This window comes from Rhinopithecus bieti, unplaced genomic scaffold (assembly GCF_001698545.2).
Source record: "Rhinopithecus bieti isolate Rb0 unplaced genomic scaffold, ASM169854v2 scaffold_73682, whole genome shotgun sequence".
Lineage (NCBI taxonomy): Eukaryota > Metazoa > Chordata > Mammalia > Primates > Cercopithecidae > Rhinopithecus > Rhinopithecus bieti.
In genome coordinates this window covers 1,664,107-1,692,090 of record NW_016829166.1, presented here as the reverse complement: position 1 = coordinate 1,692,090, position 27,984 = coordinate 1,664,107, and the positions used below count along the sequence as shown (strand labels likewise).

The window sequence follows — 27,984 nt, the reverse complement described above, 5'->3', positions numbered from 1 at the left end:
ATAAATATGGCAACTCAACTTCATTCATAAATACAAAATTTTATTTGCACTTCATTAGTGTAGAAAGACCACAATGCTTTTCATACCACAACACTCAAGACACACCAAGTTATTCAAATACATAATTACTTATTTACCTTGACTAAACAAAACAGTGCAGTTTAATAAAAGATATACCAAAGATAGAGTTCACAAATTCATTATCAGACCAAAAAAAAAAAAAAAAAAAAAAACACACACACACAGTCTAGGCTTAATCGGAATAAGCTTCACCGTAAAGGGGGAAGTTTCATCATTACAAAGGTACAGAGTGTTTAGGCAAATACACGTATGTTCTCTGATATAGTAAAATGCATCTCTTTAAAATTCCTTTAAACAGGATTTGTTTAGGACAGCAGCGTGTTTTAAAATCTTTTTCTATAGTTTCAAAAACACTTCTTTCTTTATTGAATCTTTGTAGTTCTTAAAAGCATAAAGGTACGTCCCTTAGGAAGCCATGAGAGAGATTCTGCGGCCTTAGGACCAAGTCAAATCCAACCCTCGAACTAGTAATATTCTACTGTTACGTAACATTAATAAATAACCTTCAGGGACGGCCATGAATGGAGCTTTGCTTCGTGGCAGAACACTCCAATACTTCAGATGCTACCACGGGGGGAAATGTCTTGTAAATAAAGAAAAAGCACTTAAGATAGCTTTTTTCCAAAAAGTCTTTAGTTTTACAAATTTTCTTTAAAACAGTAAGCAAAGCACCACGTTCTCTCTTATCAGAGTATCTTCTGTCCTCATAATATAATTAACAAGGACAATTATATTATTTATTTCAAGAAACATTATACCTTTCATTTCTCCCATTCTTCATATTAGAAGTACTAGGTTTCCCAGTGTATGTACACTAGACACTGGGGTAATGAATGAAATATAATAATTTGGAGGGAAATAGGTAACTTATAACCAAAACTTACCCAGGATTGCATATATGCATATTTACAAGTTAGTGTATAGCTCTGACTTGGATTACAAAGTGCGAAAGGAAATTGTCAAAATGATTGTAGTGCAGAATAGAACGTTTTTTCCCCTTTCCAGGAATTGTTTCCACTTTGTCTCCAAAGTAGGAAATCAACAGCATCGGACGTGTGGTCTTGGTGGAGGCAGTTCTGGCGGTATCTCGGGCTCTGGTTGTAATGAGAGGATACTATTGGACAACTCATTCCTTAAAATATCCAGAGGCATCTAAAGGATAAACAAAAAAGACAAATCCATGTTAACTTTAGAAGGTACACATACAGCTGACCCATGCACATGGGTTTCAACTGCACAGGTCCACTTATATATGGCAGCAAGACCAACCCCAACCCCCACACTCCTACTCAGTGTGAAGACGACACTACTTCATGAAGACCTTTATGATGGTCCACTTCCACTAACCAATATTAAATATATTTTCTCTTCCTTATGATTTTCTTAATAACATTTTCTTGGCTTACTTTAAGAAAGTCAAGTTATACTCAGATTTCTGACTATTTAGGGGGTCAGCACCTCTAGCCCCCTTGTTGTTCAAGGGTCAACTGTAAATGCTTTCCAAATTATACAATTATATAAAAAAACAAAGTATTGTTATTGAGAGTCCTCTGATCATTAAAGATCAATTAGACATTAAAATATTAAGCCAAAAAAAAGCCATGTTCAAGACACTTCATATCACAACATGAACAATGCCCAGCCTGCTTAGTACCCTATGGTAGAAGAGACCAGATCAACCTCATAAACATGTATTTTCACAGAACCAATAAATAAAAATACATTAATAAATTTTAAAATGGTCTGCATTCCAAGGAGTAGTTGTATACTTAAAAAGAAAGACATAACCTACCTTGGCAATTATATAAACATTTTTTTTTTTTCCTGAGAGACAGCATCTCATTCTGTCACCCAGGCTGGAGTACAGATACAATCATAGTTCACCGTATCAAATTCCTCAAATTCCTGGGTTCAAGCAATCCTCCTGCATCAGCCTGAGTAGCTGGGACCACTACAACCGGGTACATGCCACTACACCTGGCTAATTTTTAAATTTTTTTGTACAGATGGGGTCTCACTATGTTGCGCAGTCTGGTCTTGAACTCCTGGCCTCAAGTGATCCTCCCACCTTCCAAAGTGTTGGGATTATAGGTGTGAGCCACCACACCCAGCCTAAACAATTACTTTATTAGAAGCTTCTGAATTATGTTTGAACTGAGCAAATTTCACTTAATAACATAAACTTCAGTTCTTATTAACAATTTTTGAATGTAAGCCTAAAGGTGCCTGAAGAAATCGCTGCTGCTCAATGAAGCTGTCCAGCAATTTTCTTGCAACTCAGCATCACGGAAAGGTCTTTGTAAGGAAGTGGCTCCCACCAGGGAGCAGAGCTGGAAGGGATGCAAGCGCGGCACCACGGGGCTCTCTTTTCCGCTAAGACACCTGCAGACTTGGCTAGGTCTCCAATTGAATTCTCACAGGAAAACAGGGGTGGGAAAAAAGCAAATGTCAAATAAACACAGCACATTGCTACACCCGGTTTAAGTCTACCCTGCCATATCTTACAGCGAAGTGAGTATGCCATATACTAACCCCAAGGACACCAGAAGCCCCCGGGTGGGAAGCGGCTGTCGGTCCAGCAGGCCGAGTGCCTGTGGCCAAGTGAACAACCACACCTGGTTCTTGCGCCTGAGCACCACCACTGTACTTCGGTTTCTAAATACAGTATTCTCAATAAAAAAGTAATAAAGGAATCAACAGGTTTCAGATGATAATACTTTCATAATGAAGACTCTTTTTACCTTTTTCAGAATGTCATCGACAAGTTTCAGAAATATCTCGTCCACATTGAAGTTATCCTTGGCACTTGCTTCACAGAACCGCATCCCAGTTATCTGCTGTGCAAACTGAGAAGAAACACACGCCTATTTCCTCTGTGTGGCTGTCACACAGACCTGCGTGCAAGCATGAGGCCTCTGGGTTCAGTTTCAAGGGAAGGGCTGGGATTAAGGAGTAGAAAATCCCACTGATGCTCAAATATAAAGTTCACCAAGTGTAGCACATTCTTACATTATAAGCAACTAGCAACACAAAAGACAATCAAAATCCTTAAGGTGATGCCAGGACCTTCTAGTCAAACGACTTGCCTAAGTTTCTAAAAGTATAACATATCTGACATTTAAAATGTGAATAGCATCATTTCTCCATGATTCAATCCTTAGCAAAAACCAAGGAAGTTTAAAGTACATTAAAGTAAATTACACAAGCAACTTTATGGCTTAAAATATGTTTCTCTGTATAAAATGTCAGGTTAGGTAATAATGCTGTATACACTAATGTGTTTTTTTCTCCCTTCATTTCAGAATGAATTTAAAGGAGCGGGAAGTCAAAACAGAGCAAACAAAAGAGGAGGATGTGACTGAGTTATCACTGTATCAATAATTTCTTCGTAATTTTTACAATAAGTAATTTATTAAAAGAACCAGTACCTCAAGGGCTAAGCACAGCGTGTCGCGACCGTGCCTCCCGCTCCCTCTCACCTTTTCCCCCTGCTGCCTGGTGATTTCTCTGTCCGTTTCACAGTCCAACTTATTTCCAACTAAGAGAAGCTCTGCATCTTCTGAAGCATACTGTGGGATTTTAAAAGAAGCCACATTTCAAAGATGGGCATCGCCATACACTGACAGCGGAAATGTAAACCAACATGGTATTTTTCATTAATTTCCATTTGTCCATTCACTTCCACTGTCTTTGAGGGTCTACCAGGTCCCAGGCAGGACTGGGCAGGCTGCGAGGCAGGGCTCAGCTCACTACGTCTTAGAAAGAAATGGGGCACAGGCATTAAGAACCACAATGCTCTTGGCTGTTGACCCAACAATTCCCAAGACCCCTTCCTAAGGAAATGATTCAAAATGCAGGCAAAGCTGTATACTCAAAATGGTTATCAACTGAATAAAACCTAAAAGTCAAACAAAATGGCTGAAGAATCAAGTTATTTCAAAAACACAGGCATTTAAAAAAATACACGCTTCAGAAGAACATGGAATGACACAGGAAGGACTCCATGACAGAATATTCACAAAATAAGCAAGACGTAATGCTAAATAGAGTGAAGCCAATTTGGTTTTTCAGGATGCCAGAGCTTTAGATTTTTAATTTACTTTTATGGTTTTCTTTATTTTCCAAATTTCTATAATGAAGGTATCATTAATTTTATAACCAGGAAAAAAAGTTAAGCTACACTTTTAAGTTTAAAATACAGATAGGCATAAAAAGATTTCTCTCTTTAAAAATGAAGTTAAAGTCTCTTGAGCAACTAATTGTGTATTTCTAGAAAGTTCTTTGAAACCGATTGCAACAAAAGGCACCTGAATAGTGTGGCCATCGCCCAGTCATGCAGCCAGGTGAGGAGTGCCGGCCCCTTATCAGGGAGGTGTGGGTCACAGTGACAGCACTTGCCGCGGGGCTGGGGCAGTGGGACCTGCGCTCAGGAAGCACGCAGGAAATGATGCTGTCACTCAAGTAAAGTGAAAAGCAGCAGTTGATGACAAAAGGAAGACAGCATCAGACCTCAAGACCTGGGCACAGACTCACAAACTCAAGTACCAAATGGGGTAGGATTTAGCCCATTTCTTTTGGTTTTGTATTCATCCTATTAGTTCTAAAAGTTTTAGACTACCAGGACTGTTCGCTTCTAATTTCTATAGGACTGCACTCTGTGACTTCCACATGAGGGGACATCAGTATCAACCGACATGCCAATGGAGGGCCCAGTATGACTGATGCCCAGTGCAGAGCAGGCTGGGGCAGGCACCCCACCTCAGGTCTGATCCAACCTTGCAACCCTGATCGTAACACTTTTTTTTTAATAATTAAAAAAAAAAAAAAAGAGAGAGAGAGATGGAGTCCCACTATGTTGCCCAGGCTGGTCTCGACCTCCTGGGTTCAAGTGATCCTCCTGCTTTAGCCTCCCAAAGTGCTGGGATTACAGGTGTGAATCACCACACCCGGCCACCAATCCTAACGCATTTTAAAGAGGCATACATCATCAATGACATGCTTGGTAAAGCTGCCAAACAAGCATCCTCCAACGTTATCTAGCAGACAGGTTTAAATGCAATGTGTAGACAAAATCCAATTTATATTGCATATGCTTGTTATGCAAAGGAACTAAACATGAAATTACTGCACAAGGGGGGAAAAACTCAAAATGTGGTCAACGGTCTATCATCACATCCCACTCCCAACTGCTCTGCCTTCTAAATGTGTATTTGGGAACACGTTTCTTAGAGGAGAACCCACGGTTTACATTAACCACAGCGACGCCGGCTATCTGTATGATTCAATCATGAGCCAAAGGAGAAAGCGAGCTCCTCTTGTTCAAAATGAGGAGCTAAAGGGCATCTGTAATTGCAAGGACAGATGTCCAGTGGGTGACGGAGGCGCGTGGGACATCCGCAGGCACCGTGGAGAAGGCCATCTCTTCAAGGCTGTCACTCAGTGGATGTGCATGAGATGAGTGTCCAAGTGACCTTTCCGCAGAAATGAAATATCCTATAACTATTCCATGAAAGCAGCTGGATGTAGTGGAATGAGCATGTTTGGCCTCTGTAGTCTACACAGTCCATGCTACCAGAAAAAAAAATCCTGATTCTGGATAAATTTAATTCTTCTTTGCCTCATCCACAATACAGGACTACATCCCTATCCCAAAGGCTATGATGGGCTAAATGATGTTTAGTCTGTATAAAAACATGCTCAATAAATGTGTTTCCCCCACTTCTTTTAATAATGATGAAGACTCACAAGCAGAGAGTTCACACTGGATGGAAAAATGTAACATTTACCTTATCAATCATCTTCATCCATTTTGGCAAATCATCAAACGTCTCCTTCTTAGTGATGTCATACACTAATATGATCCCCTTGGCACTTCTGTAATAAGCTGAGGTAATGCTGTTGAATCTCTCCTGACCTGCTGTGTCCCTAAGAAAAAGCAGCCAAAGTCAGTTCCCAAACAAGGCCCAAAGTGAGCACCACCACATTCCAAAGCAAACACAGATTATGCTTCAGTGTTTCTGCGACAAAAGAACAAGAGTAACCCCTATTTCTCTTTGGCCTGATGACTACAATGAAAGAAAGTAGGAAAAATTCAGGTTGACTAAAACTACGACATACAAAATACCTTTGTATTTAACAACTAAATTAGATGAATGGAGATGAATTATGAACCGAGATCAACATACTCTCCTGAATAACTTTTTCCCTTAAGACAGAAAATCAGCAATAGGAATGCTAATATAACATCAAAATAGATGATGTTTTTCTAAAATAAAATGGGGAAAAGTTTTAAAATACAGAATTTCCAAACGATCAATTCCTAAGAATTCACACTGTAGGTGATTTACAAAACCATTTGTCAAATACCCAAGAGCAACAATGCCACACAAGGAACACACACTTTATACACATGCATGACCGACTCCACATGTGCACACACAATCAATGGTGGGGATCCTAAGACTGTGAAAATGAATCCCCTCCAAGCCACAAAGAATTCATTTCTCGCTCACTAACCACCACCTAGAGTGCTGGGGGCAGGCATGGGGCACATGTGGCAGCTTACGATGACCACTTCAGATGAGAAAGATCCACAGTTACAAACCCAGCAGGCACAGTCAGGCTAGCAGCACTGAGTCTGTGGAGACAAGCAGGGCCAGCTCTTGAGAATGCCTCTGTCTGGGTCCGGCCACTGGGAGCTCCTCACGTCTGCACTGACATCTGTGCACAGCCACTACTGTCAGTGACAGTAGCTTTTCTGAACTGGTTAGACTCAAACAAAAACATCAGTAAGTCCCAATTACTTTTTTGAGACGGAGTCTAGCTCTGTCACCCAGGCTGGAGTGCAATCAATGATATGATCTTGGCTCACTGCAACCTCCACCTCCCTAGTTCAAGTGATTCTCCTGCCTCAGCCTCCCAAGCAGCTGGGATTACAGGCGCCTGTCACCATGCCTTGCTAACACTGTATTTTTAGAGACCGGGGTTTTACCATGTTGGCCAGGCTGGTCTCAAACTCCTGACCTCATGTGATCCACCTGCCTTGTCTCCCAAAGTGCTGGAATAATAAGTGTAAGCTACCAGCCCAGCCTCCAATTACTTTCAAATCAAGATTTCGAAAATTAGAAAACAAGAATTTTCACAGCAAAAAAGATCTGAAAATCCTGTACACAGTAAAACTTTTTAGTATCTTTCCAGTGTGAAATTTTGTGCAGAAATAAAGCATAAAGTAATTTTTTATTTCTTACCTCATACCTGAAGGACTAATGTAAGCCAACATTAGCTTTGTAATCAATGTGCTGACCTTCTAGAATCAAAAGGGTACAAGGAAATTTAATACTCTAAATTATAGATGTGTACTTGACCATATTTCTTCCCCTTACAAAACCATAACTTCTGTTCTAGAAGGTTCTGAGTCCCCAGTCTACTACACTCAGAGGGAAACGGACACGGAGGGAGCCCAAGGAACAGTGAAGATGTGCCGGGAACTGGGCAGTGGGCTGCTTTTTCCCAATTTTCTCAGCCGGGCGTGTTGGTAGGAGCCTGTAATCCCAGCTACTCAGGAGGCTGAGGCAGGAGAAGTGCTTGAGCCCGGGAGGCGAAGGTTGCAGTTAGCTGCGATGGTGCCACTGGTAAGAAACATTTAGTCTCTTCTCTCTGAAGCCAGCTACTTGGAGGCTTCATCTACATGGTAAAACCTAGGTCTCCACAACTCTTTAGAGTAACCCAGACATTCCTTTCTATAGATAATAACTCTTTAAACCAACTGCCAATCAGAGTATGTTTAAATCTACCTATGACCTGGAAGCCCCAGCCCCTTTGAGCTGTCTCACCTGTCCAGATCGAACCACTGTAAATCTTACATGTACTGATTGATGTATTATGTCTCCCAGTGGTCAAGAGTACAGCTTGCTTTTATACATTTTAGTATAAAAGCAAGCTGTACTCTTGACCACTTTGGGCACAGGTTGTCAGGACCACCTGATGCTGTGTCATAGGTGTGTCCTTGGCCCTGGCAAAATAAACTCTCCGATTGAGACCTGTCTCAGATACTTTTTGGTTTATATCTTGTATTGTGATAAGCCTAGAAACTGTTTGAGAACCACTGCAAATTTCTAATTCCAATAAGGCTCAATGGAGAATGCTTCCAATAGGAAGGACTGACACTCGCAAAGCGATTTCTTTAAAGAGCATCTATGATTTAGCTTCACCCAAAGAATCCCAACCAAGTGCGCCACAGTGGAGTAAGCTGGGGGGCAACCGGCTCTTCCATGCAAGGCCACCGGACCTCTCATCCCACAGCAGGAAAGTTCCCTTAGGCATCTGTGGGACTGGGTCCCTAAAAACACCACTTGACCATGTTGCTATAATTTATGGCTTTCTTCAGAGGAGACCTGCCACCAAATTAGTTTCCATTAGTGATGCCTTATTGTCAAACAAGCAGAAAAGCTCACTGGCAAATTCATTTCCACATAAAGCAAAGCCATTAGCTTTGCCTCAGAGGATTATGAGTATCCCCTGCTGTCCTGACTGGAAGGTGAGGAGGGCAGAGGCAGGTATGTTTCTGTCTACCCAGGTCCTGCAGTACACGATCAGTAGATATGCGCTGGTAACATGTTTAAAAATTAGAAAGTTGACGCCACGTCAGGCAAGACAAAGAAACTTCATTTTTTGACCTCAGAACTGCAAAAAAAAAAAAAAAAAACCAAAAAGGAAATCTGAAGAATATGATAGATGGAGACTGAATTTTTCAGGATTTCTAAAAGCAACTTAAAGACTACACTAACAGTCACCTTCAAGGCGGCTGAGAAGGAACAGAGCTGATCCCATTTGGTTTCCATAAAGAGTCAGTGAATAAGATTATTTCTCTAATCCTAAGCATTTAGGGGTATACTTTACTAGTTCCAAACCAACAAAGAGTTAAATCTTTCAGAGGGTGGTTTACCATCCTCACAAGTTATGGCTTGTCTAAATCAGGATTCAATCAAACGTTTTAATGTTGAAAATATTTTGTGCTATTTGATTACTGTTACAAAACATTTTCCATTTCTTTAAAAGTTAAAATAATAAGCATTTTCTCTACTCTGAAATTGGTGGTTAACAATATAGCTGAATCACAAATTTAAATAACAATCAGATTCAAGATCTTCAACAAGCATTTTAGGAATTACATACTTTAATAAACTTTTATTCTAGGCAATTTTAATCTGGTTTTCGGTGTAAGTCAACTCACATGCACTTCTATATACATTGAATGACTTTAGAATCCAGAAACTGGAGGCACAAAACCAGAGAAATTACAGATAATAGGAGTTTTAATAAAAACAATCGAAGAACAGGGAGAGTAAAAGCCAATTTTGATGTAGCTTAAAATGTTTTTGCATGAATAGCACACTTCGGAATCCCAGAAACATTAAGAACCTCAACATGAAGTAGTCAGCTGCCTCTACTGACTTTAAGTCCAATGTAAGGAAAGAGGATAGAAACCTCGAAATTCAAAACCTGAGGCAATCGTTCTAACGCCAATGAGCAGATTGGTTTAGTTTACAAAAATCCCAATGAGGAAACATGAACTAGTTCAGCACTCCCCATTTAAGCCCATTCCTTAAATGCCACTGTCTGGGCCTGGCTCTGAAGGCTGGGGGTAGAAAAGCATGTTTCTTTGAGACACGATTCCATACTCCCAAAATATTTGAGCTGAGAAAGCTTTCATTTTCTATTCCTCTCAAAACTGCCTTTGCTTGATTTATTTTCCTTACGTACTAAATTATCTGCTATCATGTACAGCCAAAGAATAATAAGTGAAATGCTGATTTCATTCAGCAAGTATTTCTTAAATATCTACGATGTGCCAGCACCATAAAAATCCCACACAAATCTCTACTTTTCAGAAAATTAGATTATATCAATGCACTGATCATGCTTTCACCTTTCTATGAAAAGGCAGAATCCTACTATTTCCCTCTTTTTCTCCACAAACCTGAGTTTTCACTGTAATGATAAGGTACGGATTTCTAGAGGTTTGCAAGTTTTTAATGTCAGCTCAATCATCGTTTACCACAGTGAGCATATGCCACCTTATTCTGATTTCTCTATCTGCTTTTTGTGCAAATTAAAAAAATCCTGCAGTTTTGTTTTCCCAGTTTGGTAATACAACAATGCTTGGAGAATTCAAAGCCTCTTATTTGTTGTATTTAATACATCCACTTAAATTATTAAATTACTAATTTTCAGGGCATACACCAATTTAGGGTATGAAATATTCCCCCTCTTCCAAGCGGAGAACAAAAGGAATGATGCCAACCTAAGAATGCTGGTTAAAACAAAGTCCCCCAACACTGGACTGGTTCCACAGGCAGAACAAAGGGCCCTTATACGAAGCATTTCAATTCTGTGTTTGCCTAAAGGTAAGAGGCAAATTTCATGGCTTCAAGTCCATCTCAACACAACTCCAAGTTCAGTATAAATAATTTCCAGGACACCATTTGGATGTAAATTCATCAAACTACATTCTAGTCAACACGTTTTATTTCAGCTACTTATATAAAGTTCTAACATTCATTAGAAATACTTTAAAGTACAGAGAAGAGAAAATGGTCCTTTTCTGACCACAGATAATCAACTAACTGACATATGTGGCAATGACATAAAACGTGATGTAAAAATGTAACAGACACCTGCAGCTTTTGGTACTTTTAGATTTTAGGAATCTACAGTAAATAACGCACTTCTTTCAACAAGATTCTCCTATGAAAACCGAATGGCAATGCTTTCATGCCAGTCTAGAAAATCGGAGCAGAGCTATCTATTATTAGCATAGCACAATCCACTGCACCTCCTTCAGGGACCCTTTCCAGCTACACAGGCGCCTTCTATGCCCTCAATGGATGAGAGTGAAACGACAATATGCCCACAACAAAGCAGATTATGCCAGCAGCAGCACAAGGGCTGTGCCTCACCCCAAAAGAAGCCACCCATTACTTTAAAACACTAATACAAATTAGAATCATGATTCTAACACTTCCTTTTTACCTACTGCATAGCAATAATGAAGAAAAAGGTTTTCATCTTTTACATATAATATTTCAGAAGACAAAATCTTATTTTGAGTATTACGTGACCAACAAAATGGCTGGCCTGTAGTAGATACATGAGTCACTGTTCAAAACCTCCCTGCAGGAAAAGAGTCACTGGAATATTCCATGTAGAAAACTCGCAATCAACCATTCCGTAAGTCCAGTGCATGTCATTCTTCCTCCCTTAGTTACGCTCGTTGCCAGTGCTGTACAGCTGCACAGATTTACAGAACGAAAAAGTAGTAAAGAGTCAAGGGAGAATCAGGAGAGGGAGGGGGTCATTTGGAAAATGCTTTGACATACAAGAGAAAAATGGGTTCTGAGTGCCCGCTGCTCTTCGCAGAACCACAGTATCTCACGTTCCACACGGGCGGGATTCACGTTCCACACGGGGGGGGCGGGATTCACATTCTACACGGGCGGGGGCAGGAATTCCATCAGGTAGGGCCCTCTTAGCTCAGAGTCCAGGGCACTGTAGTCAGTTTCCAGGAGTGATCAATGTCACCAGCACAGACTTAGTGGGCAGAGCTTTTGGGAGGCACCAGGACATTTGGACATACTTTATAAACCAGAATACTGCCACCAAAGATAAAGATGGAAGTATTAATGCATTAATTAAGACATGTGCCACAGTCATCAGGCATGGCTGTCACCCATTAAGGCAGGTGTCACATATTCTAATAATGTTTACATCACTTTTGTGGGGCAATATTCTCATCAAAAAGTACCTCCCACAGGTACTAGGAACAGAGAGAGGCATATCCCAAATCCTTTTGAAGGTGGTTTTTACCTTACAGAGCTTATCATTAGAAACAGCAGCTTGTGTGCAAAACACTTTGTTGCCATTTCCAGCATTTAAAAGCTGGGCTGCAATGTACGAAAAGCCTGCAGGACTAGCGCAGGAAGAAATATCTATTTGCTATTTATTTAAAGTATTCAGACAAGGCTTAATGTTTCATAATCAAGCCAAAAACGAAAATATGCAGACCAAACACACAACACAAAAGAAAACAAACAAACAAAAAACCCAAATCAAAAAATCTTTGAAGTGTGTCATACAGTGAAGGGCGACCAAATGAAGATATTACCTCAGACACCTCCAGTAGGCAGACACTGCGGCTCGGCTGCAGCTGCGGCCCAGACAGGGACACGGATGGAGAATGAAGACATGGCACTAACATTCAAGCATTAGGTGACCGATGATGCCACAGATGAAGCAGCAATTAACGCAGATGAAAGCAAACACACACATGGTGGACAAACAATCAGAGCTGAGGGTGACCTGCCAAGAGGAGTTAGTAAGCTGAGTACACCGCAGCTGTGGCATTCAAAACAAAAAGGCATTCTCAGAGGACCTCAGTGGGGCCACTTTTAAGCCACCGCCAGACCACCAGACCAGATCTTGTCCCTTCTTCCACAGAGAGGTCGCTAGTACCTGCGGGCTGTTAACAGGTTAATAGCGAACAGAAAGCTCTTAGTGCTGAGTGTGGTTATAACACAGCTGGTTGAGCCTCTCATTCCAACTGTGATTTGAGAAGGGGTCTGGATTCATTTCTGGTAGGCATGAGTGGGGGCTCACGTCCCGTGGAATCAGCAGTATAGCCGGGAGGAGTATGCCCACTCGTAGTAATAGTCACACTGTGCCAAGAAGCTCTGGAACTGTCTGCAGGGCCCTGCCTTCAGATTGTGCAAATCTGGTTATGAACATATTGAGCTTTGACTACTATCATACAAAATGAAGACGTGAAGACAAGCATTTGAGCAATCATTTTAGTAGTGACACTTTTGATATTACATAAATGATTTGAAAATAGAGGCAAAAAGGTTCCAAACTAGCTACCATTAAGGTAACATTCTTCTGTCCACAACTGCTCCCCATGGGCAAGTGGCATATAACATAACAGCTTTATCTAAATTCTTTCTCTTGATGGAAACACTGTCCATTTAATTTTAAAATGAGCAAAAGAGGAGAAAAGTAGGAGAGGCAAATCAGCTCAAACAGTTCATTTTATTAGACAAGTGCATGGACTGTTAAACACACAAAGCACAGAATGGGGTGCAGACTCTCCCACTTACCAGATCTGTAATCTAATTTTCTTTCCTCTTAGCTCTACGGTTTTGATTTTGAAGTCAACACCTGCAAATAAAACAAATAAATGTGAAGCAAAAACAACAAAGATGCAATTTGTCATATAAAATAATCCTACTTGTGTATTTTGTTATCATTATCAGAAAAAAAGAAAACCCCACGAAACCTGACATCACTTAATTCCAAGGAAAAGGAACATCTGCACCGGTATCTGTAACCTCCCATCTCTCACGCTTCAGTCCACACTGGGAAGCTTGGCCCATGTTATGTCTTATCCTGAATAATTGGTCTAGTATTTGCTGTTCATAACACAACTTATTACTACCACAGTTCAGCACAGAAACCAGTTTAAAATGACATTTAATAACTACATCGACAAATAAGTGGCTTTAAAAGGGTTTCTCAGGGAAAATTCTTATATGGAACACTGGAAACTTAATCAAACTTAATCAACCTTAGTCAAACAGCCTTAGTCTGAGAATTTAGAAATTATTGTACTAAAAATTTCAGTACTCATGAAAATTTTAGGTAAATATAAGCATAACATTATATTATCAACAGTGAGATTTAAAATTTACTCTTATACAAATTAACATACCCAACTTTAATTTTTATTCATTTTAATACTGCTAAGCCAATCATCATGTATCTTTCCTTTTCAGTTTAGCCTGTAAAGCTTCAGATATATTTTTAAAACTAAGTTTTCATTTGTGTATGCTACCTTATATGCCTTCCAGTTATACAAAACGTAAATATTTCACAATATTTTATTGCACAATTTTCACAACTAAGGCAAACAAAAGGGATACTGGCTGAATTTAGAACTAGAGACACCATCCCCACAGGAACGGCTTCCTGACAGCTTCCTTGGGACCCGGGGTGTAGATGATCCCAGTTCCCCGGACCAGCAGGTGCCCATGTTTGTGAGTGGTATGGTGGCTGCAGAGGACAAGGCCCTGGCCATGCTCTGACTGCCCATCTCTGGGCACTGATGAGGTGCTGCGGTCAGATGGGGCTCTCGAGGGGAAGTGGAAGACAGGTGACCGAGTTTTATAATGAGTAACACTGCGGACACCAACGCCACACAAAAGGCATGGTTACAGCCCTGGGGCGGTGTGTGGCCAGGGAGGCAGCCCTCCTGCCCCAGGAGAGAAGTTTTGAATATAAAGTGTTACAAGAAAACAAAGCCAGAGAGCACTACTCCATGTCAATTTTTAACCTCCCACATAACACATAATTTCAGATGTCCCTGAAGGAAAGCTAGTTAATTCAATTTCACTTTCAGTTCTGGAGATGATTTGCTTTCCAAAGTCAAAGGAAGCTCAGACACTGCCTTGACCCAGGAGGCAGGTTCTGCATGATGGAGAACCTTGAAGAGAGTAGCTTAACACTCAGCTGCAAGGAAACTGCAATTTCAAGTGTTACTATACAAGACACACAAAATAGCGCAGATATTTGCTATCTGGTTTAAAGCAGCACAGTTTAATGACAAAACACTGTCTTCATATTAACATAGCGTTAGGATTTCACTGCTGTCATGCTACCCTGTGATGGAATTTACTCATCAAATGCATCATCTGTGATGACTACTAGGCTATTTTACTTTTGTTTCAATTACTTCAAGTAAGTTTGTTTTTAAAATGTAATTAAAGGAGCTGTACTTTTGTAAACCTTGTGGCAGTGGCTGGTACTTTATTGAAAAGAACTGGCAGATGATACTTCTTTCGAGCTATGCTTCAAATTGAGGAAGAGTCCCTGAAACAGCTAGAGCAGATAACCTTTGTTTTGACTACACTGTTTTCTCTGCGTTGTAACAATGGAGTCTGAATATGTCAGACCGCCTTTTCCAACCAACCTGAGCAACTTACCCAACTCCAGCAGTCCTACACTAGGACTATTTTGTAACCACAAAATTTAATGAATAAAAATAAAAGGCTAGGCCATTAATATTCAAAATCAGGAAATAAGTGGTAACATGATCACTATGTCATTATAAACACATTATTAGATCTAATAGGAAAACAAAGCAAAGATTACCTGACAGTAAACAGGGCTAAGAACCTGTTTCAGTACTGAGTACTCACAGACAAAAAGGGAACAGACACCGGAGCCTACCTGAGGGTGAAGGGTAGAAGGAGGGAGAGGACTGAAAAACTACCTGTCGAGTCCTATGCTCACTGCCTGGGTGACAAAATCATCTGTACACCAAACTCCCAAGACATGCAATTCACCCATGTAACAAACCTGCACATGTTCCCCCTGAACCTAAAATAAAAGTTGGAAAGGAAAAAACAAAAGAAAAAAAGAATCTGTTTAGCCAAAATGAAGACTATCTTACAGTGAGTAGATGAATGACAATTAACGACACAACAGGAAAGCACCCAGGTTCCGTGAGTAAAACCAGTTCCTTCAAACAGTCCTTGCTCTTACACGAAATACCCTGTACCTATACCGTATCTCACAGCCATTACGTAGCCTGCAATGACTGGAAACGTAATCCAATTTTTGGCTTAGAAACATACACCTGTATCAAAGTACACAACTAAACATTTCTAAAACTTTCTTACATTAAAAGTCAAAATATCCCTTAATATTGTCTATTTTAATATTGGGATGTCAGAGAAGTGATAATGATCCTCAATAAAAGGAAAAAAGTCATCAATAACCTCAAATATCTGGGAGATTATTTAGGAAAAATCAACAGAGTTCCTGTCACAGAAGAGGAAATGTTTACAAACAACCAAGGGACAAAGAGGGTGGCAATTTCACTGCTGTCTCCAACCCTGTTGAAAACCGGCTTCCTACAGGTATCTTGACTAAGAGAGGAAGCAACAAGCCCTCGCCACTCAGCTGATGGCGACAGTCCCTGCCGTTGAAAACCTGTCACACTGACCTAACGTCACACACCAGGCACTTGGCAGAGCGTCTTTCTTTGCTGTTCTCTCTTCTTAGAGAACCTCCTTGTCTGCCCAGAACCCTTTGAAGCCCTAGATTTCCCATCTGAACTCTTCTGATTGCACCGCCTTTACCCTTGTCTTTATCTACGTTCCAGTTCTTGGCCCTGAACTCTCTTCTAGTCCACATCACATCGTTCCTTCTTTGCTGGCCTCCCCCACAGGCTGTGTGCCTACCCTCTGAGGATACAGTCATCTTCAGCCCCCTAAAGTCTAGGACACGGCCTGGCACACAACGACAACTCAATAAATCTGATGGCTGGAAATTGCTCCTTCTTCTCCATCAAATGCTGTATATGTAAGAAGAAATGTGACTTATTTTTGGAAAAAATCGGGAAATTCAGGACTGATTAGTTAAAAAAAAAAAGGCATCTGAGTAGCAGGTGCGGAATGGAAGCAGTGAACGTAGGGGTGCCCAGCACACGGGAGAAATATGAGTGTGTGCGGCAACACAGCCTCTCTTTTCTCCTACAGTTCCTCACAGGATGGGGCAGCCATCCTTGCTCACAGCCTCTCCCTACACACACTGATCCCAGAGGATTATGGTAACAGTTTCTCCATCCAGTCCCTTAGACAGAGAACTGGTCTACTAGGTGAATTACTCTGGTGAGAGGAGCTTGCTTTTCTTTAGGCTTACCAATTTTATGGAAGTCTTTCTAAAAGTATTTTAACAATGCTTTCAAAAAGCACACAGGCTACAGAGTTACATGATTATCAAAGGTCTTAGACTGCTCTATTTAAGTCAGTCTTTTCTTTTTTTTTCCCCTTGAGTCAAAAAAAAAAAAGGCTTTGTCACCCAGGCTAGAGTGCAGTGGCAAGATCATAGCTGACTGTAGCCTCCAACTCCTGCGCTCCAGCGATCCTCCCACCTCAGCCTCCCGAGTCCCTGGGTCTACAGAAGTGCACCACTGCCACTAACTGATTTTGGTTTCTGTAGAGATAGCATCTCACTACGTTGCCCAGGCTGGTCTCAAACTCCTGGGCTCAAGGGATCCTCCTACCTCAGCCTCTCAAAGTGCTGGGTTTATAGGCATGAGCAACTGTGCCGGTGTCTTATTCTTGACCTTAATTTCCTTTAGTACGAATGACACTGGATATCTGTCAAATACTCCATATCCAAGCCTCACAGCAGCCAGTGATGGGGAAACTATTACCCCCATTTTATAAAGACATCATGATGGGCAGAGAGAGGACAGGGTAATTTGCCTATAATCCTACCACAGGCCAGAGAAGCAGCAGAACCAAGACTCAAATTTACACCACTGCCCACAGTGAAAGGTTAGTACAGTAAAAGTCAGATGGGTGAAAAAACAGAAACGCTTAAGATGTTCTCAAGCGGCTCACAGTTCCCACAGCCAAGCTGTGAAGACAACGCCTGACTCTGCGCTCTGCCTTCTTGCTGGCTGTCTTTCACATACACGTCTTAGCAACAGCAGGAGGAATCCCCGGACTTAGTGCTTGTAAGATTTCTATGCTCCCTTTTAAGCAAAACATTTGCACATGACTGTTTCTTTTTGCTGGGCCATAAGAAGTTACAAAAGTGAAAATGGCAAAAATACGCAGAAACTTCTTTCTTTACACTCCTTTCAGGTAAAAAGCCTAAACCACCACTGTGGTCCACATCTAGGACTATGGCTGAGAGGACTGTGCCCTCTTACTTCATGCCCACGTCACTTCTCCTAGTTCCACCAAAGATCTGGAGTTTGGACCAGACCATAGATTTTACTTAATATTTTGAAGAAGCTGAAGGATTTCCATATACTTGAAGTTAAGTCTCAATACAAACAGTGGTTGTGATGTCACTGCCAATTTATAATAATGACCTTAAGTTTTGTACAGTGGCTTTTCTTCGAAGGATGTATCTTACACAATGTTATCTAAAATTGGATATAATATTCTACTAAGGGATTGGATTGTAAGCATTTTCAGTGAGTTGTGAGAAAATAAATGAAGGAACATGTTGAGGTTACAGAGACAGGCAAATCTAGCACTAAAAACAAGTTACATGGGCACAAGGCCAGTCTTCTGCCCAAACTCTACCACCTACCAGGGAAGAACTCAAAATGAATTCTCGTCCCATATAAGGAAAAGGGAATGTGGCCAGGCGCAGTAGCTCACACCTGTAATCCTAGCACTTTGGGAGGTCAAGGCGGGCAGATCACGAGGTCAGGAGATCAAGACCATCCTGGCTAACACGATGAAACCCCATCTCTACTAAAAATACAAAAAAATCAGCCAGGTGTGGTGGTGGGCGCCTGCAGTCCCAGCTACTCAGGGGGCTGAGGCAGGAGAATGGCGTGAACCCAGGAGGTGGAGATTGCAGTGAGCGGAGATCGCGCCACTGCACTCCAGCCTGGGGGACAGAGCAAGGCTCCATCACAAAAAAAAAGAAAAAAAAAAAAAAGGAAAAGGGAATGCAAACTCACTGCTAGTAGACCTGTCTTGTGACATCCTACTATTGAATATTATCTGGCTTTTCCCATCTAAGCTGTGTGGTACGGATTTAAATAGAAACTAAGTACCATAACTGTAAAATATTTTGCTCAACTCAGAAGCAGGTACTATTAAAATCCTAATGTTACCCTGTGTCATTGAAAAAATGCTTATCCAGGCCTAAGGGTGTCAAACGTGCATCCAGGTGTAAGAAGATCTGTCCTCGCCTGCACTCCAGGGTTGGCATACTCCCCCCCAGCAAATAAAGCCCACCCTGTACACAGAAGCACAAGGAGACAGCCTTGCACTTGACTGGAACAATGACATCATGGACTGCATCAGGGAGGGGAGGTCAGAGGGACAGTTGGAGGTCCTAGGCCTCCAAGGAGAGGCATGGCTGGAGCCCAGCAGAGCGAGTGGACAGTTCCTCTCATGGAAGTATATACGTAGGAGAATTCCACAGAAAGGTGTGTGTTCTCTTCACAAATCAAGATTAAGAACTAACTTTTGTGGTGTTTGCTATATTTCAGATAATATTCTAAGGGTCTTCATTAACTTATTACAATGTATATTCATTAACAATATTATGAGGTAGATATTACTGTCTACATTTTATAGATGAAAAAACGGAAGTCAGGGAAGCTAGCAGACTGCCTAAGGTAACCAAGCTGGTGAGCATGAGGGCACAGATTTGAACCTGGGCTGCCTGGCTCTGGGCCGTGCTCCTCCCTGTGCACTGCGCAGCCCCACCTGATGAACAAGAGGTAGAGGATGGAAGGGAGCTAAGAACATATACCCAAGGCTGAAAAAGAACTTTGCATTGCTAGGCAAGCATATAAAATTAACACTAAGACAGGGTGGATGGCTGGATGGCTGGCTGGCTGGCTGGGACAGACTCCATCCCTGCACCAGGTGGCCTTCTCCACTCCTTGGCTTCAGACAAACTCCCATCTGAAATGCTACCAGGTTATTTTGAGTTTCTGGTCAAAAGAGGAGGAGAATATTTAAAGGGAAGAGAAGAAAAAACTCATGATCAAACAGTGGATTGTTAACATTTTCTTCATATGCAAAAAACTTGAACTTCACTACTACTCAGAACGGATCCATGAAAATGCAGGGACTGTCGGACAGATTATGTTTTATCCAGGACATGTGATTACATTTTGAAATTTATACCATGTGTATATATCAGTGTAAATCATTACAGGGTAAGGATTTTTTTATGGAGTGTTTAGAGTTTTCGGATCTACAGGATAAATCAGGAGAAGAGAATTATAAATTGCCTTTTCTATGCCAGACATGTAAGATATTTTAACTTCATTTATGCCTATACTGTGACATGTGAAGAAAGTGTAAATCCCGCTTTGTTTTTCTTCTGAGTTAAGACACTGAGGTAAGTTGCTTGCCTAAGGACAGCTGGCAGCCTGTCGTGGAGCTGGGACTTACATGCAGGACTCTATGCCTGCCTCTAAAATCTCTTTCCACAAACACCATGGCTTGGGAAGACAGCGGTGGCCAAGGAGAATGTGGAGCATTTTTTCTTTTTTGAGACAAGGTCTCACTCTGTCACCCAGGCTGGAGTACAGTGGCACAATCACTGCCGGCTCATCTCCAGTACAGTGGCACATCTCCCTGGCTCAAGTGATCCTCCCGCCTCAGCCTCCCAAGAAGCTGGGACCACAGGTATGCACCACCACACCAGGCTAATTTTTGTATTTTTTTTGTGGAGATGGGGTTTCGTCATGTTTTTACTTTTAAGTAAAAGTGAAAATTGGATTGCAGGTGTGACTGCCAGTCGACAAGTGTTGAGATCCTACCACACACGGCTTGAAGAGGGGAGAGGAGGCATGTGAAAAACACAAAGCTCCTCATTTATAGGGGCCCATTCCTTCGCCCAAGTGCTGACATGGAGTTGGAAGTACAGGTTGTTTGGTTAACCAGGCACCAGAAACCAAAGGGTGGAGTTTGTCAGAGCTGGAGGGAAAACATGTTCTATGGAATCCAGTGCTCTGCTCAGCTTGTGTCGTGCTTCCCAGTTTTAAAAGTTTTTTTTTTTTAAACAATCACACTCAATTAAGGGCACAGTTTTTGGTCTGTAGTTTTGGCTTTCCACATACTTGCCAAATGTCAAAGATGTGAATTAAAGGACAAAAGGAGGACGATCAACGTCTTCCTCAGCTGAAGCAGGAGGTACTGTTTTCGAACACTTATTATTATGGCTAGCTCCGTGACTCACCTCCTCTCTGAAAAGGGTAAACCAGGTGTGAGCTTTGTGCCCAGGGGAAGGTCGAGCAGGACGGTGTCTTACATAAATAGAAAATGCTGCTTAAAACTATTTTAGAATGACTGCTGTACAAAGCTGTTTTCTTTACAAACTAATGCTTATTTGGAACAATGTATCTGGCACCCAAGGATACAGAATAATTTGGACCTATCAGTTCTCAAAGGAACCTACTCTGCCTTCCACAGCCAGTTCCAAGATCCATTAACAGATGGCTTCTGGCAGATTCCACACAGCAGAGGGAAAGAGGCAATCTCTAAGAATCTGGATCTGTGTCATGCATAATAAAATCTTTCTTCTTTAGTGTAAGTGCAGACAGTGAGAGAAAGGCTGAATGCACTTCAGCCAGGTCTTTAGATTTTGATTCAACATAAACAACCTAACACCAACTACATCTGCATGCTTTCTCTAAAAGATGGCTACTTTAATCCACAAAAGGGGACGTTTTGTCAAGTCTCTCAGCTTGCACTAAGTTCATTAAATAAACCTGATCACACAACACACAGCATATGTGGGTATAAGAGCTAAATGTTAGTTCCTCTCATGCTCACATCCCTGAGTCATCATGTTACATCATTTTGGCAGGGGAGTCTGTGTGAGGTTCTCTCCAGATGGAGCGAAACCACACTGCAGGGCTGCAGAGCTTGGGCTTTTGGACTGGGAATTCTGGACGATTTTCCTTAATTCTCTCTTAAGTGAAACATGGGCAGATTGGTCATGGCTTAGAAGACTGTGTACAAATACAGAAGAGCAAAATAAAATACACAGTTAAGCATTTAAATCCAGTATGAGATGTTCATTCTGGGTTTTCTAACAAAAATCTCTGCCCTAAGTTTCCAGAATAAAGTACAAGTAGTCAATTTCCAGGTGAAGACACTAGTGGACTGCACTTGACCTGTCACGCCACCTAACATTCAAGGGCAGACCCCCAGAAAGCATTTCTGCAGGGGATTCACACTCACCTGTTTCTCGGACCTCTCCGTTCTGTTGCCAGCTCAACCGCAGGTCCAAAGAAACAGACTCGCTCGCACCACCCTACTTCCCCAGCGCAAGCAGTCTCAGGCCAAGGCCCCAAAAGTGGGCATCCTGAGTGCACCCTCATGTCAACACAGGCTAGAGGGGAGTCAGGCAGAGAGTACACAGGACTGCGGCCCGCAGCCGAGTTAAAGGGCTTCACCAAAGGGCTGCCATCCTTTAAGGGGGCCGGGCTGTGAAGTTTAGAGCACTGCCGCACAATGAAAAAAATGAAGGTAAATTTAAAGAAGTTTTGGCTGGGGGCAGGGGCTCACACCTGTAATTCCAGCTCTTTGGGAGGCTGAGGAGGGTGGATCACGAGGTCAGGAGTTCGAGACCAGCCTGGCCAACATAGTGAAACCCTGTCTCTACTAAAGATACGAAAATTAGCCAGGCGTGGTGGTGAGCGCCTGTAACCCCAGTTACTTGGGAGGCTGAGGCAGGAGAACTGCTTGAAACTGGCAGGCGGAGGTTTGCAGTGAGCAGATATCGCACGACTGCACTCCAGCCTGGGTGACAGCGTGAGACTCCATCTCAAAAATAATAATAAAAAAATAAACTTTTAAACTGTGATATCTTATCTTTCCTAATTTTAAAAGTCATTTTAAGTCTTTTTTTTTTTTTTAAACGTTCTAAACTGGCAAAATAAAGAACTGGCAATCCTATCCTGGCCTCCAGCCATTTTGAGGGAAACTTTACTACCCAGAAAAATCAGAATTCTGGTCAGATTGTCTTACTTTGACTTCTCCTGTATTCAAATATACCTATTTTGGTATGTAAAAGGCTTAAGACATTTGAATTTGAATGATGGAATATACAGATTAAAAAGCAGTTCTTGGAGCATTATTTTAATATTCAAAAGGCAAGTGACAAGCAATGACAGGGACACACTTAAAGAAAATCAGTTTCACTAATACCATAGGATAATTACACCACTATCTTGGCAGTGCTGTAACAAGAACCAAATTCTAAAACGAGGAAAGGGCTCCATCACGTCTGACCTTTATGTGTGTGAGCCATCAGTATTTTCAACACAGCAAAGTCAATCTAGCTAAGGAACAGACAGAAAGATAGTTAAAAAGAATTCACTTGCAGCCCTGGCCCCGACCCGCAGCAGATAAATGTCTACCTCTGTGAGACTTCACGTCCTCATCCGTAAAATGGCTGTGACTCAATAAGCAAATTGGCCTAACCCAGCTGATTAGCCCAGGTAATTTCTAACAGCCAACTAGCTTATTCCAGGTGATACTAATCAGTCAGTTAGCTCAGCTGATGTGAATCTTATATGACAATTACTTTAGCACAGGTGATTTTAAACCACCAAATTCACTCAGCCCAGGTGATTTCAATCAGCCAATTAATCCAGGTGAATTTGATTAGCCAGTTAGTTCAGTACAGGTGATTCCAATCAACCAATTATCTAAATAGCAGCTACCGATTCATTAAGGTATGCCCAAAATGGTAAATGTAAATAGTCCATGCACACCAAGAAGAAATGCAGGGCCCTATATGCTAACCTGGACAGCATGTACCACACAGCTTTACTGTCAGCTTATTTACAAGGCCTGAAACCTGAAGCTTTACGTTTATATAAACAACATGGTATGGCTATGTTTTATTCTGATATGCTACTAAGTGAAACAGAAGTCAATTAATTCTACATCTGCATTCTTAGTATATGCTCTATATTTTAAAAAGTGGAAAAATATTGTCCGTATACATTAATATTTACATACATACATTCATATGTTTGTGTTTATCTACCATGTGTGTGCATATATTCATATATTTACCTAAGTATATATAAATATATATCTATCTGAAGCTGTAACAAACTTTGTATTTATATTCAAACAGAATAAAGATGTTGAAAGTGAAAAAAAATGGCTGTTGACTCTGTGAGACTTCGCTCCTCATCTGTAAAATGGGGATAACTTTCAGGGCTGTGACGAGGCCTTCTGCTGGTGCAGTTAAGTGCTCACCATGTAGCAGTGACTACTAATACAATATTCTATTTATATGCACAGACAACTAAATTACTTATCCAAAGTCACAAACGAGTTAGTGGCAGAGCCTGGAGCAAGAATCCACATTTCTTATTACTCTAGTGTTTTTCCTAGCATGCAATGCTGTTGGAGCAAGGTGGGGGTAGGTTTTTAACAAGTAAAACCATTTCAACCTAAACAAAATTAAACAGCTTTCAACAGTAACATAGAAATAAAACAAAGATAGACAGATATATAATTTTATGGAGTTGTTTTTTGAAATATACTTTAAAAAAAGCATATTTACCTGTTTATGCTATAACTAGTGGGAGTCAAACAGAAGGAATCAAGATCAAGAATTCAGCATTACTAGATAGAAATGGTTTCTACAGCTTCACTCAGGAAGTAATAATGTCAACTTGCGAAAGCACACACAGATTCATGGAGGATATGCATGCTTGTGATACAGGCACTGCTATGAGAAAAACAGTGGCCCAGGCACCTTAGTTGTCAATTTCTTTAGTCAATTACTTTTTCTGTTTCTCAAACTTTGAAAAGCTACTCTTGTACTTTTAAAAGAACTTGTAAATTATAATCAGACTAATTAAATTCCATGAAAACAAAATCCCATTTGAAAACAAGAGACAATTCCATCAGACAATTTCCATTAAATAGGCCAAATAGTAAACACAATCTCTCAGTTTTCATACCCTTGTGAATTCTGTGTATCTTTTAAACCAGTTTCTGATATGATTAACAATAAAAAAAATCAACATTTTCTTCATTTATAATTGTACATAATAGTTCATCATCTCGAATCCCTAAGGACTTCCACTATGGATCCTTTATAGAAAGTTCAAATGAATCCCATTTACTTTAAAAGGGCACTTACTGGTCAGGAGCAGGGGCTCACGCCTGTAATCTGAGCACTCTGAGAGGCCAAGTGCTTGAGACTAGGAGTTTGAGACCAGCCTGGACAACATAGCAAGACTTCGTCTCTACTAAAAATCAAAAACGGGCTTGGTGGCATGCACCTGTACTCCCAGCTACTCAGGAGGCCGAGGCAGGAGGACTGTGTGAGCCTGGCAGGTCGAGGCTGCAGTGAGCCATGATCGTACCACTGCACTCCAGCCTGGGTGACAGAGCAAGACTCTGTCTCAAAATAAATACATAAATAAAAATAAAAAGGCACCTACTGGAAACACTCTCCTAGCCTCGGAATTACACACTACTACCACTTCAGTGACCTGTCTTGGTCCAGGCACACTCGGGAACTCTTCTCTGGGCCATGCTGTGGGGCTCACCGTCTTTCCCAGACGGCTGTTGCAAGCAGCACACATCCATAAGCCCTGACAGGGTCAGGAAAACTCCCACTGTGGAAGAGACTCTTGCTCTACATGGAATTCACTGTACTACACGAAGATCAGACTAGAAAAACCAGCCTGGGACGAACACTGTGAGCTAACTGCTCAAACGGTCACGGTTCAGGTGAGGCAACCACAATTCTACACCACACTCGGTACCATATTTAATTTGCATGTTTCTAAAGGAACTAGAGGAACAAAGTTATCTTCAAACATTCCAATGACAAGGAAGCCTTCTCCGACTAGGCCTCATCCCTAGCCCCAACTGGAGACGCTTTCACTGTGCTCCCAAATATCCACACACATCTGTCACTGCCCTGACAAGCGGCCATGCAGCTCCCAGAAGCTGCGATCCACTTCTGGGCAGAGCCCATGTCCTGTTTACCACTGAATCCCCACTGGGTAGCACAACACCCAACACACAGTAGGTGCACAACAAACGATCTGATGAGTGGAGGGAAAAGCAGCTCTGAAGCAGAAACGGAAGCGGAGCTGGTTAGCTTTCTCACAGTATCTTCATGCTCTGCAGCAGGCCAGGGGCCATGATCATTCTCTGAACATCCCACAGTTAGAAGCATGCAGTGAGTACTAGAGTACTCCGGTATTCTAGATATTATAGGCTACATGTGAAGCAAACAAAAATGAACAAGACAGAAATTCAACCACACTCAGTAGGGAGTATGTGCTCGGGTAAGAGCATGTTTGTTAAGGGACACAGAAACAAACTGCCTGGTCTCCTTGCCTCCTGGTTTCTTCCTTATTCCCAAACATCCTATGCAACTCTGCCAAATTAGTTTCACTGTTTTCGTGCCAATGCCTTACTAAGAAGATTTTGGTTCCAGGTGCCCATAGGATAGGGTCCACTCTCCTCAGCATGGCAGTCAAGGTCTTGCAGCATCCATTCCCAAGTCCCCTAAGGAACCCTCCCCAGAGGTGGGCGGCTGCTCCACTACTGCCAGGCTTAGAAAATCCTTCTTCCCCTCTCCTCTTGTGCATTCTAAAGCACACCTTTGCTCATCCATCTCACCCTCCATCCACTCAAGCTTTCAGTTACCCACCTATGGATACCTGATTTCTCTTCATCACACAGCGCAACTCTATTACCCCTCATTGTTATATACTGAAGTACGCAGCCATAAAAGATCGACAATTCTGAATTGAATTTAACCCTACTTTATTTATGTCAGGTACTAACATAACAGCCTAACCCTCATTTGATGGTTTAACAACTCCCTATTCTCTGTATGATCCAAGACTGGATATTTGAAACAGGTATAGTTACGCGACTCATTTTAATATCATGTACCCAATGCCAACATTTTAAAAATATATGGTACAGACATCACAAATATTTCCAAAATGATCCATTCCAAAAAAGTATTAAGGGAAGTAAGTTCTTGAAAACAAAACAAAAAAGACAACACAAAAATTGCAGGTTTAATTTTCCAATAAGACACTTTAAATGTAGTACTGTTTTGTTACATGACAATTTCAAACAAAGTCATCTCAAAATCGTACTGACAGCCTTGGAACTACCACTGGTTATAACACTATTAATAAATAGAATTACGTGAAATTACACTTTTAATTCTGTCTATCAAACCTCCTGACTACTCAGTTTCTCGGGCCGCCCCTGGGGAAATCTCTCCCTTCCTGTCACAGAAGGTGACTGCCCTTTAAAGAACGGGGTTCTCCTAGTTTAGACATCTTTTAAAGGTTTTCCATAGAAGCAACTGCTACCCACATCCAACTGACCAATCTCAATGTCAAGTCCTCTAAGCACGACTTCATTAAAACAATCTCCCCTGCAGTTTCCATTTCAGATACGCGGCTATTCCCCTCCTTGACGCTCGAGCGTTCCTGTATTTACTTTACTCCTGTCCTTCACCGAAAACAGCAGCACTGGAGGAATCAGCCCCACGCCCGCCAGTCACCGGGTTGTCTGAGGTCATGGATAAATACAGCTGAAGTTCCTCTGCCCCGTACTTATGGCTAGCATGAGAAACTTACTGTAGTTTTAGTCTTAACATTCTCCATAGGTGACTTGAAATTTCATTACTTCTTGAAAATGGGTTCAAAATAAGAAAACTGCCCTGGTTGCGAAGGGATCACACCCGCGGTAGACGGCGCGCGCTGGCCTTGGTGGGCCGGGGCCTTCGGCGTTCACTCCCCTGCCTGCCTGTGCCCCACTCGAACCCAGCCTTTTCTTGGGCGAGTACGCAAAGGGTCGAAGTTTCCATGGAGAGCCGCCCCCACAGGCCCCAGGGGCTGCCCGGACCTCTGAGGCAGGGCCGGGGGCCAAGGGCAGGTCTGCACGGAGGCGGCACGAAAACCTCTGCCAGGCTTTGGGATCGCGATGCAGGGCCCTCCACGGAGACCCCCGCCCCTAGTTTCACCGAGAGGCCCACCCCCGCCTGAAAGTCTCCCAGGCTTGATGAGACTCGAAGTCCCTGGGGCGAAGGGCAACCGCCCGTGCGCCAGGAGGCCCGGCCCGGGGTCGCCGCGGCGCCCTTACCCACGGTGGACTTGCAGGCCTCGCAGAAGGTGTCGTCGGTGAAGCGCTCCATCAGGCTGGTCTTGCCCACGCCGCGGGAGCCGATGATGATGACCTGCAACTTGAAGTCGGCAGGCCTGGGGGGCTGCTTCCTCCGGCGGCCCTGGCCGCCCGACAGCGCCGGGGAGCCCGCGCCCAGACCGCCGCCGCCGCC

General features: G+C 42.1%; 1 protein-coding gene across 1 annotated transcript; it reads right to left on the bottom strand.

Moving 5' to 3' along the window:
• Positions 1 to 19: 19 nt before the first annotated feature.
• On the bottom strand, positions 20 to 27,975 carry RAB12 (RAB12, member RAS oncogene family). Its single transcript, XM_017864697.1, has 6 exons — positions 27,792 to 27,975; positions 13,233 to 13,293; positions 5,868 to 6,006; positions 3,561 to 3,650; positions 2,823 to 2,927; positions 20 to 1,233 (listed from the first exon to the last, which is right to left on the bottom strand). The coding sequence occupies exons 1-6, from the start codon at positions 27,841 to 27,843 to the stop codon at positions 1,120 to 1,122; spliced, it is 561 nt and encodes a 186-aa protein (XP_017720186.1). The 5' UTR covers positions 27,844 to 27,975; the 3' UTR covers positions 20 to 1,119.
• Between the last annotated feature and the right edge of the window lie 9 nt (positions 27,976 to 27,984).

What these genes read in the sequence shown, in the direction of transcription:
- RAB12 (XM_017864697.1), bottom strand. Translation starts at nt 27,843, where the DNA reads ATGGAGCGCTTCACCGACGACACCTTCTGCGAGGCCTGCAAGTCCACC. An exon ending in GGCCTGCAAGTCCACCGTGG is followed by an intron (nt 13,294 to 27,791) that starts GTAAGGGCGCCG and finishes TTTTATTTGCAG; the next exon opens with GTGTTGACTTCAAAATCAAA. An exon ending in GGATGAAGATGATTGATAAG is followed by an intron (nt 3,651 to 5,867) that starts GTAAATGTTACA and finishes AAAATCCCACAG; the next exon opens with TATGCTTCAGAAGATGCAGA.